Genomic DNA, 11,912 nt, shown 5'->3' with positions numbered 1-11,912 from the left:
TGAAGAATGTTGGAGAAATCAACTGTAAAAGAAAATGTGGAGAAGTTTTAGGAGAGAGATAAGAAAAGAATGAACTCGGCACTACAAAAAAACTGTGAATTACATGGGGATTTGCCTGGAGAATAGTATAAAATTCGCAGGAAACTTATTTTCCTGCAAATTTTCATACTAATTCCTTGGAAAATCTCCATGTAATTCACAGTTTTCTTGTAGTGTTGGTTTTTAGCGTAGGAAAGGCCCAATATTGTATCCGTGAAATTTTTTGACTTAAAAGAGAAAAAGAAGGATTTTGGGGATTAATAAAACTATTAAGGGAAAATATTAATAAGTAAACTTAAGGGGGGATTTGTGTCATTTTGCCAAAATATATTTATGTATTATGTATCGGGCTTTGAAATATATAGTGTGACAAGTTGTTAAGTTGACCAGTAGAGTAGGTCCAGTTACTTGGGTAATGGAGCCCCTTTGTTTCTGTTCTAGTCTTAATGTCCCCATAGAATTGTTGTCGCCAAAAGGAAAGAATCAATAACTCAACAGTTTAAAAGATACCATAGAGTTTGGTCTTCATCGTGTGCATTGTACAAATGGTCACTATATATAATATTATTGAGGAAAAGTTACTATATTTGTGTAAAAGGCAAGACTTCAACAACTATAACTAATAATCGCTATTAAAATGACTTCAATCTAGTGCTATTCATTCGATCATGTTTTTCAAAATCGAGCATTCTTACACATGCTATGAGAGTGAGGGGCGAGAGAAAGAAAAGAGGCGAGCGAGAGAGGAAAAGAAAGAAAGAGAGACAGGCAGAGAGGCGAATGATATAGAGGAGAGAGGTGTGAGATTTTATTTTTTCTTGCTTAGATTCTTAAATAGTAGCTATGAAAGAAAAATATCAAAATTATAGTTATAAATCTCTAATCATGTCAAATGATAGTGATTATTAAAATTTCCTCATCTACTACATATAGCTTGCCATTTTGGCCCTTTTTTTATTTTTAAAAAAATCACTCATTACAATGTAATCCTCAAATTAAGTTTTGTTTAGCGAAAGATTATTCTCTCAATAATTGTTCTTTTTCTATGAATCATACATAAGTCAATTGATTAAATCTGGTTAATATATTATACTAAGTCCTTTTATGATTCACACGACATCTAATCATTTCGATCCAATAATCAACGTGTCAAACTTACTTTTAAGAGAACAAAAACAAGTTGTCTATTGATCCCATCACAGTTCTCAATAATTTATTGTGTTGTATCAATTGTTGATAGTAAAACAATGAGGACAAACGCGTGCAGCTGTTTGAAGTGGTACGTAGAGAGTATGAGAGAACTGTGAGAGAGAAAAGAGACCTACCTGCACTGTACTGCCAACATTTATACATTTCAAAAAGGGTAAAATACCATCATTGCTATGCAGTTTGCACCAAAACTAGTACTACACATCATCACTGTGACTATCTTTTGTTCTTTTGTTCTTTTGTTTTCCAAAAATCGAAACCCTAATTCTAAGGGCCCATTTAGATATGTGATGAGTAATTATAATATGAATTCAAAATGATATGGAGTTTAAGTTTTATTTTGATATGTAATTTAAAGTATACTTATTTTCTTCATAAACATGAAAATTTTATAAATTATGAATATTAAGTATTATAGTTTCATAATTTTTATACAATAAGCAAATCATATTTCATAAGATATCTAAATATCCTGAATGTCGCATTGATAAACACATATTTTCATGTGTCTTTTAAAAGAAATGATTGCTATTATTAACTTTCAAATATAGATAAATTTATATATACTCACTAGTCAATGATGGTAGAATTTGTTATTATTTAGTATAATCATTTCACATGGTATGAATAATCTTTTTACACCAAACAAGAGTCTATTTTTACAAAATTTAAAATGATGGATCTTTCTTTTAATTACAAAACATAAGTTTATGAGTCAAGTTTTACCTTTAAAACATATTTAAATCACGATTTGAAATCCCAAATCATACTTTATAGAGAATTTGAGGTTTGTTTAAGGTCAGGATTCCACTTGGCATATTCAAGTCATGATTTGAAATTATTTTTTCTTTTTATTTTCTTTTTAAAAAACTGGGGGTGGGGGAAGGGGATTACAATGTGGGGAATCAAACCTTCACAAACAAGGTAGGAGTTTAGGTAACCAACCAACTAAATTATTAAGATTCTCCTAATTAGATTTCATGACTTCATATCGTATGTCCAAATGCAAGCTTATATTCATCCATTTTAAATTGTTTGATTGATTCTGATTTCATATGAAATTTAAGAAAATGGAAAAACTTTTGAATGTTGTGGTCTTAAAATAAAATTATATTGAATGTACTAAAATGTCTTTTAATATTGTGTCAAAATAGGAAAAGACAATATGTATTTAAAAAAATAAAGCAAATAAATTGAATGGCCTCCTTAAATACTTGTGCATTTAAAAGGTGTCTGGTTTTATATTTTTGATTGTTCAATATATTGTCCTTCACTAGTTAATGTGTTCAACAACTCCTTCTCAACACATATGGAAGACATAAAAAGGGGGGCAGAGAGAGAATCCAACCCATCAAATCTCTAATTCTCTGTATAATCCCTTAAGTTAGGGGCATCACCTATCTTTGCTTTATTCAGGATTATACAAGCATGAATTTTGACAAGTAAATTCAAAAATAAATACAAAATTGCCATATATGAGATTTTAACCTCTAATTCTTTTAAGGATCAAAGGTTATTCAAAAGTCATAGATGTACAAAAACTGAAAAAACACTTGTTTAATTTAATTCTGACTCCGTCACTACTGCTCTAAGAGTTTCTATAATTGTAAAGCATTTTAATCAAAGTAAAAAAAAAGGTTCTCAAATACAAATGTAACATTATTTTTTATGATAAACTAAAGAGAAGAGTTTTATATAGAATTATTGAAAGAGAGATCCAACTAATTTAAACTGATAATTATTTTCATCACATACCCTTAAGGGTTATTTGGGGTAGGGGAAATGGGGAAGAGATTACAATGTGGAGAATCGAACTCTCACTAATAAGGAATACTCCTTTTGCCCTCAAATAATTGTTTACTCTCTTCTTAGTATCAGATTATACACGTAATAATTTGAGATTGCAAAATTTAAAAGTTTTACTTTTTAAAATTTTGTATTAAATCAAAACCATACAAATAAATGAAAAAGAAGGGAGTAATATTTATTGTAATTCGAATCGCCCAGTTACGATTTTTGTTTTGTGCAATTCCATGTTTGTACTCCAATTTTTATCCAGCTGCAGGTGGGTGAAAGCAGCAATGGATGAAGAACTCTAGATCGAGTAAATGCATGTAATATTGGTCTAAAAATATACTTGAGATAATTATACTGATGATAGTGCCTGTGATTACATATTATATTATTTAGAAATGTTGATCTTCATCATGTTGTATGCTGCCCTATAAAAGGGGCTGCTAGTTGAAAAATTAATTACTACAATTTTGATAATTATTAAAACCATAATTTTATGCAGGGAATTGAATCATGAGTTGAAACAATCAAAATTAAATTTTAAATCCACCTCTAGTTGTATCAAAATTGTTACTTCCTCCATCAAGTCCGCGGATTATATGTTGCTGCTGTTGTTGTTGTTGTTGCTGATCTCTAGGAAAAAACTGATGGTGATACAAGAGTTGGTTATGATCTCTCCCACCACCACCTCCTCCTCCTATCAAATTGAATCCCAAATGACTAGTGGTACTAGCAATGCCTCCTACATTTTGATACTTTGACAGTTCGGACTTTGCACAGCTAAGGTCTAGCTGAAGCTGTCGGAGCTGGTGTTGGAGAAGAGAGATGACACCAACGCAACCATAGACTGGATCTCGGAGACGCATGTCTGCCTCATAAGCAAGAGAGTTGACAGCGTCTTCCCTTTGGTGAGGCTGCAACTCATTTAGTAACTTTGTCACATTGCTGGCTCCAAATATTTTGTGAACATTTGCAAATTTCTGGGGCTGATCAGGAGGGAAGTAAGGTGCAAACACACATTCTGGTTGACATTTACGACGAAGGAATTTACATGCTGCACATGGTGAGTAGGATGATAATGAAGGTGATGAAGATGAAGCCATTCACTACTACTACAAATTCTCTCTCTTTAATACCTGCAAATAACAGCCATCACTACATAAATAAGGCTACCTAGCTAATATTTGGGATTTTTGTATGATTATAATTCTATCCACTAATTCCATATCAACTTTTAACATCGTAATTAACCTGATCAATAATAGATTGACAATAATCCGCAAAATATAGCATCATTAATAGAGTTAAAAGTTTTCCTTTCCGATTCAAACTCTAATTGTTAGTACTCCCTATATATTTATTTTCTCGGAAATTCCTTGCCATATGAATCTTGTACAACTTGAAGGACTAGTGCATTTTTTCATATCTAAGATAACACTTTTTTTTCTAAAAGAGATCGATGTTCATTACACCTACTAAGAAGGAAAATAACCTTTCACAATCCAAAGGAGAGAGCAATTAGCTCTATGGCACCTCAGCTCCAATAATAAGACACCTACAAATTGAAAAACCTTCTACTATTGAAAAAAAAAATAAGGTGGATATTGAAGAAAGAAAGAAGCAGCGCAGATATAACAAAAATCAGGATTGATTACTGTTAACTTTAAAATAAAAGCAATTTTCCCCCATATATAAGTTGAGGATAAAACAAGGTTTAATTAAGAATGAAAAATTATATATAATATACTAACAGTAATTAATAAGTACTAAGGATTCGATGGGGATTGGATCCCGTGAAAGTGTGGAAGTAAGAGCTTAATATATTATTATTATTATTATTATCTAACTTCTCACGATCTAGAACCCAAGGATAACCCACTGCAAATCACACTAGGTGAGTCTTATGCAACAGACTCGACTCAAAAGGCATTAGAAGGATCAATTCCGAGTGATCTACATGGATGACCACCCTCCAAACTAACTTACGATCAAAGAAAATTAGATGTTATAGCTGAGTACCTCCTGATTCTAATTTCCGTGCCACAGTGTCGTATGTCCTCGAACACTTCGGTCAAAACGTACGTTTTTTTTTCCCAGTTTCAGTGCATATGGCTCGATTTTTGTGATGAAGAGGTGAAAGTCAAGCTTTGGATCTCGTGGAGTGACAGCTATCTTTTCAGCCTTTTCTTTTGAGATTTCATATATATGGTGGTAGAAAGAAAGGAGTTAATAATGAATCATGCACAAGGGTGTGTGCTTTGGAAACGAATAAAATGGCAATATTTAAGCTTCCGTTTTTAAGGGGAAAATTAAAGAAGGTGAATGTTTTGTAGTAACAAGGGGCAGGGGACAAGCATATAAAGATGGTGACAATAATATATGCCAAACGCAACAAAAGGAACTTTACTGTTCTAATTTGGCATTTTCCTTTCTAACACTCTTAACTTTAATATTCTAATGTTTTTTTTCCCTTCCTTTTTAATTATATCCCCACCAACAGGACAATCTGTTTTTATTATCAACTCTCATTTTATCTTTTTCAAAATATAATTGATATTTTTTATGTCTAAATTTATATGACTTATTAAAAAGAATTATATATTTTTATATTTAGTACACAGTTCAACTTTAAATAATATTTTGTTTTATACTTAAACAAACAAATATTTATGACTTATTTTAAATCATAAATTTTAAAAATCTTTCTTTATTTTTTAAACTATATGTCAATCAAATCAATTCACATAAATTAGAACCAAAGGAGTAATAATTTAAATGAATAGTAATTAAAGAAGAATTGTTTTTACTTTACAAGTAGTAAAATACAGTGGAACGTACACAATCACACATAATACATGATAGTGTCGAAATTCCTTACACTGCTTGAGATTGTTTAGCTCATGAAATAATAGGTATATAATAATATATGTGAAACTATTTAATCTCTTTGTTTTGTTGAATTTTTATTTTAAGTATTAAAAATCTCCTGGACAAAACAATTGAATGACTACAATGTTCTTCTTCTAAAGTCTTTTAAGAAGATTAAGGTAAATATTACAAATAAAAGATTATCCAATATTTTTTTTATCAATTATGTTTAAACCAAACAAATATTATATATTATTTTAATTCTCTCCATATTATATTAATGTCGATATAAAGCTCCACGGTTTATTTGCAAAACAAATGATCCATGAGTAGTGTATCCATGAGTCCTGCACCAAAAAGGATCTATATCAGAAATTAATTAATGACAATGTATTAATTATTGCTACATATGTATTTTTAGCGACACTTAACACTCTTTATAAATATTCCTAAAGCCTATATATATATTATATCTAATGATAATTAACTAATACCAATAAAAAAATTATCATTCTTTATGAATATTTATATTTATTGTTGTTAATTATTGTTTCTTGTTTAAAAAAAATATGATCCAAGAGGGGAGAAGTAGTAGAAAGTGAAGTCGCCCAAGAGAAGAGGCTTCGGAGGCGGGCCGAAAGAGAAAGAAGAGAGTGTAATAAAAGCAAAGTCAGAGAGTTGTTTAATATTTGTGTATTCATTTCATGTCATATATATGGGAAGGGAGCATTTGAGGGTTTTCTGATAGAAGAAAGTGGGAGGTTGAGGGAATTAAACTTGTCTCGTGACATTGATGTGACCTTTCCTAATTATTCCATTTGTTACTCATTCAACATCCTGTCCCCCACCCCACACATCCCTACCTTCTACATCTCTCCTTTTGTTTTCTAGTATAACTAAAGGGCATAAATTATTTAGCCATAATACATGATAAATTTGTCTTTTAATTTGACCCCATTCATATTTATATCCTTCCTTTTTCGATGTGCATAACACACGTAGGACGCAAATTATCATGTATAATATCACGTAGGACGTATGTATTTATTTATTCAACATTATACAAGTTTAAGTGTCTACTTTTGCGCACTCAAAATTGGAGAGCATAAATATGAGTTGAAGTCAAATATAAAGGCATATTTATGTATTATGCCAATTATTTATACCTTCGAATTTTACTTTAAAAATCAAACTTTTTCATCAATTTTGAAAAATAATCATTTTTTTCTCCTTTTCCTACATTATCAGTTTTTTGTTTTTTTTCTACTTCTTTTAATAAAATCATATTAATGTTTTTATTTTTTTAATCTATAAAACATTCTTTTTATTAAAATAATATAAATTTGGTCTTAAAAAAGGTAAAAATATTGATTGAGTATACAATTTGATGTCGTTCTATAATGAAATAAATGAAAAAAATAAAAATAAAAATAATGTGACTTATTTTAACGAAATCTATAATGTAATAACCTTATAAACATATTTTGATGCATAAAAAGGAATTAATAAAAATGAAAGATATATTTGATAACATTTTTTTATAAATTTTTTTTTTTATTGAATTATTGATAACAAAACTAATTATTTTTCTAAAAAAAATTAAAATTTTGAAGGTATCGTCAATTACTCCTTTTCATATAACTTTAGAAATGATAATTTTAAAAGAATCAATAAATTCCCTGAAAATTGAAATAACTTGGTTGAAATCGAATAAAAAAAACTATATGATACCTCCTAATCATTTTGAAATCTAATGGGTTTATCAAATTGTTCGAAATGTAAGAAATATTTAGATTAAGTTTTAAAATTAAAGAGAGTAAAACTAATAGTAGTAAAAAAAGGAAGGTGAAGTTGTGGTAAAAATTGTGACATTGAAAGTGAAAAAGCTTCAATGGAGATGACAATGAATTTTTTGAAGAAAAAAGAGAAAAAATAATAAGGAAAAAAAGTTAAAATAATAAGAAAATATATTTTATAATAAAATACTTGTAAAAATAAAATTATATTAGTTATTTTAGTTTGCTCACTCTCTTTGAGAGAGTGCACACATTCTCTATGTAAGGTGGACAAAAAATGATGTAATAATATCAATTAAAGATTGTTTAGTGGGGTAATAGGACGCCCACATAGTTAAGGTCTCTTTTTAAAAATTCGGAACAAATTCAAGTGTCACTTTATGTCTTTTCTCTTTTTTTAATAAATCCACTGAATTAGTGGATTGCCCATTTACTTAATACATGAACTACTTACATTTATGCATACATATTTCCTAGGTTCTATGAATCATTTGGATAATAATGTATCTATTAATTTGGGTATTTAATACAATAACTTTTGGAGTGATTTATCAACCTATAAAATATGGTTATCATTCACCATTGTAAGATCACTTAAGTCCTGAAGACATTTGAATAAGATAATTTTACATTATAATCTCCACACCTCTTGTTTATATTGCTCATGTTTTAGAATATTATTTATATTGTAAATAATTTTTTAATAATTTATAAAATATTTGTTCATTAATGGAAATCAAAATTTGCTTATCTACATAGATAATACAGAATAAGAGATATGCATAGTTACATAAATGTTTCCTTTTAACTTGGTTTCAGTTGTCATTTATGCCCTTCAACTTTGGATGTGCACAAGTAGACACTTAATCTTTTATAAATTTGAACAAATAGACACACATGTTCTACATGACAATTCATATGAGATACACTCTATAATGTCCAATTTTTTGAGAAATTATTTTGATATGTGAAATGACATTTTTCCCTTCCCCTTGGCGTTTCATGCTTATTATGTGTTCCAAAAATGGTTAGTGTGGCACCCCAATGCAATCGGGTGAGATTTCGGTGGATTTGAGCCTTTTGAGTTGAGTTATATTGAAATAGTTAATTTTAGTCATAATTTCGTGATCCGAGTGTTGGATGGGATTCTATTAGTTTCATTTAGTCTGGAATGTCGAGCTCGGTCTAGTGAGGTGGTCGGTTAGAGTCTCGAGACCTTAGGTTGTGATTTAGATATTTTAGGTTAAAAGTTGATTTTTTGGCCTAAATGAGTTCGGAAGGGGTATTTCTATCATAAAAAAATTTTCTTTTGAAATCTGATGATTCCATTGATTCCGAAATATGTTTTATCATAAATTTGCACTATTGTTTCGTGTTTATAGGGTTCCGAATTAGTTTCGATGGTCAAAAAAATATTTTAAAGGTTGTTGGTGCACACTTTTAGCGACGGAAAATAGACTTTTAGCGACGGAAAATGGGATTTTGTGTGAAATCGCGGAGTTAAATATCAATTCGAACGTGTATCATATTTTGATATTGTGTGAGCTAGAAACGTCAGTTTGAGGCAATTTTTGATGCGTTTTTCTTTCATAATCATTAGGTACGTATTTCTAACCCTATTTTAGTCTTTTCCCAATAATATCTCTTTCATATTTCATGATTTCTATCCACAAAGTGGAGATTTTAAACTTCAAAGTAGAGAAATCAAAAATTGTTGATTTAAACGTCAATTTGAAATCGATTTTCATTGATTTTCAGAATTTAAGGTCCTTGTATTGTGGGTAAACTGATTTTGAAAAAGTTTTTCCAAAATTTCTCGTTTCTAACATTATTATTATTTTTCCCCAAGTTGAAAAAAATGGTAATTTCTTGATTTGAAACTCGATTCCTTCTCAATTTTAATGTGTTTTTCTCAACCACAAATTCCTTTTTACTTGTAGAACATGTTTTTCAAATAAAATTCTAATTTTACCATTCCCAATTTTTAAGAGACTTTTAGAATATTTTATCCCCGATTTCTAGTCCTATCAATATGGGTATCATTGGACTCTTTTTGATGAACTCTTTCCACTATTTATAGTTGGGGATCATTTCGATGATCGTGTGTGTAACACCTCGAACTTTGAAAAGGGTAAAGTGGGTTAACGGGCAGGTCGATAGGCCTAAAATCAACCATGGACCCTTCGAGGAAACCTAAATAGATCGTGAAAAGGGTCCACGACCCGTTTAGGGAAGTGGCCCAGCTGTTTAAGGCTGCCAGGAATTGGGGTCACCTGTACGGCTCCCTAAATGGCCAGTGGTAACTTATACAGACCGTTTAGGGATCCATATAAGTCACCCGTCAGCTTTTAAGTCAATGTTATTTTGGTCGTTTCCCTATGTACTTTAACACCAAAGCTATGTCGTTTTAACTCCTATTTTAAGCCCTATATAAGTTATTTAAGTTCTAAAACTACCCATTCTAAATCATTCTCCTAAATCATAAATTTTCCTCCAAGTTCATCCCCAAAGTTCTCTCTAAAACTAAGGAAGAAGAAGTTAGGGTTTCACTTCAAGATTTTCAATTCACCATAATTATTGTGCCTTGATCACTAAGGTATCTTAGTATTCACCTATGGAGTCCTTTCCTCCATAGGGTTCCTCAAAGATCTTCCAATTTTACAAGTTAGATTCTCAATTCAAAGATAGGGTTTTATTCAATCATGGGTTCTTTCCAATTATGATTCAATTGATTATTTTCTATCTTTTAATGCATGAATTGAAATAATTACATGATCTTGAGTTGAATTCATATGATATGAATACATGATGAAGCTTATGAACTATTATATATGTAACACCTCACTTTTTGAAAGAACTAGAAAGAGCTAGAATTAGAAAGAGTTGTTTTTGGAAAGAATGAAAAATTTGAAAAATTTCTTAAGTTATGTTAAGTTTGGGTTTTTGGTCAACTTCAAATGACCATAACTCCTATCTAAGGATGAGTTAGGTGTGCTTCCAGATACCATAGGAAAGATTTTGGAATTATCTTTCCAACACCGCCGAGTTTGCGTAATTCCGAGTTCGTATGAGTGAGATATGCCTATTTGAAGTTGCGTTGTTCAAATAAGGAAAGTCCAATCCGGATTTTAGAAGGGCATTATGGTCTTTTCACCACCCAATTAAGTTAATTCGTTTTTAGCAATTAAATTGGGGTCTAAACTGAATTGGTTCAGTTTAGACAATTGGAAATTTATGCTAAGGTAATTTGGAGAAAGAACACAAGAGGAGAAAAGAGGAGAAAGAGCAAGGTTCGTCGTTCTTGAAGCTAGGCTCATGGATTTCGTCAAGGGGTGATCCCTACGAGGTATGTGAGTCTTTCATAGCATTGGGTTCGTTCACCCACGCGCCAATCATGTTTATTTCAGCGTGAATTCGTCCTAAAAGACTTTGAAACTTGATGTTCTTGATATGTATTCTTGAATTTGATGTTGTTCTTGAGTTGGGCTAAGATTGAGAAGTTTCAGAGATAGTTACGTCAAACTATCGAGTTGGTTGGATTTAGGTTCTTAGGTACATTTGTTGGGTATCTGTATCTAAAAAGAATTTGGGAAAAAGAATTGAGTTTGGGCGAATTGGGGCTGGAAAACGAAAAAGAAAATTAGTCGGGTAAATCTGGGCACTGGCTCCACGTCACGGACCTGCTGCTCCCCAGATTTGGGAAAAACTCCTTTGCGTCGCAGAGCGGTCACGGACCTTTCTGCCTCAAAAAGTATTTTCTCGACCAAAATTTAAATACACCTCCGCGTCCCGGACTAGTTTCCGGGCAGTGATTTCTTGATCATTTCTTATGTTTAGCTATCTAAAATCATTCCTAAACATCATGAGATCTTTCCTATCACAAATCACAATCCTTGAATCCATAATTCAATTCAAGGAAAGTTAAGAGTCAAATCAAGAGAAGTTAAGAGTCAAGTCAAGAGAAATCAAGAGTCAAGTTAAAAGAAGTTCATAAAGTTTTCCAAAGGTCTTTTACAAATATTTTAACTTTATTTTGTTTTAAGACTTGAGTTTTGAGTTGAGTAAAGAGTAACGTTTGAAGTGCATTTCTTCAAAAGAGTATATCGAGACTATGTATTCCCAAAGAGTAAATGTTTTCACATTTAAACAAGAAAGAAAACTGAGATTTCCAAAAGAGCCATTGAGCTAGTTTTCAGTAAAGAGTAA

The 11,912-nt window shown here is 30.8% G+C and overlaps 1 protein-coding gene across 2 annotated transcripts; it reads right to left on the bottom strand.

Moving 5' to 3' along the window:
* Positions 1 to 3,416: 3,416 nt before the first annotated feature.
* Positions 3,417 to 5,344, bottom strand: LOC102600933 (LOB domain-containing protein 6-like). 2 transcript variants are annotated; one of them, XM_006352082.2, is made up of 3 exons: positions 5,062 to 5,344; positions 4,535 to 4,597; positions 3,417 to 4,178 (listed from the first exon to the last, which is right to left on the bottom strand). In XM_006352082.2, the coding sequence occupies exon 3, from the start codon at positions 4,143 to 4,145 to the stop codon at positions 3,576 to 3,578; it is 570 nt and encodes a 189-aa protein (XP_006352144.1). In that variant the 5' UTR covers positions 4,146 to 4,178; positions 4,535 to 4,597; positions 5,062 to 5,344; the 3' UTR covers positions 3,417 to 3,575. The 2 variants fall into 2 exon arrangements, with proteins under 2 accessions (XP_006352144.1, XP_006352143.1); XM_006352081.2 differs by lacking the exon at positions 4,535 to 4,597.
* Between the last annotated feature and the right edge of the window lie 6,568 nt (positions 5,345 to 11,912).

Source organism: Solanum tuberosum, unplaced genomic scaffold, assembly GCF_000226075.1.
Source record: "Solanum tuberosum cultivar DM 1-3 516 R44 unplaced genomic scaffold, SolTub_3.0 scf00142, whole genome shotgun sequence".
Lineage (NCBI taxonomy): Eukaryota > Viridiplantae > Streptophyta > Magnoliopsida > Solanales > Solanaceae > Solanum > Solanum tuberosum.
Note: the sequence above shows the minus strand (reverse complement) of the source record. Positions and strands in the feature narration are given on the sequence as shown.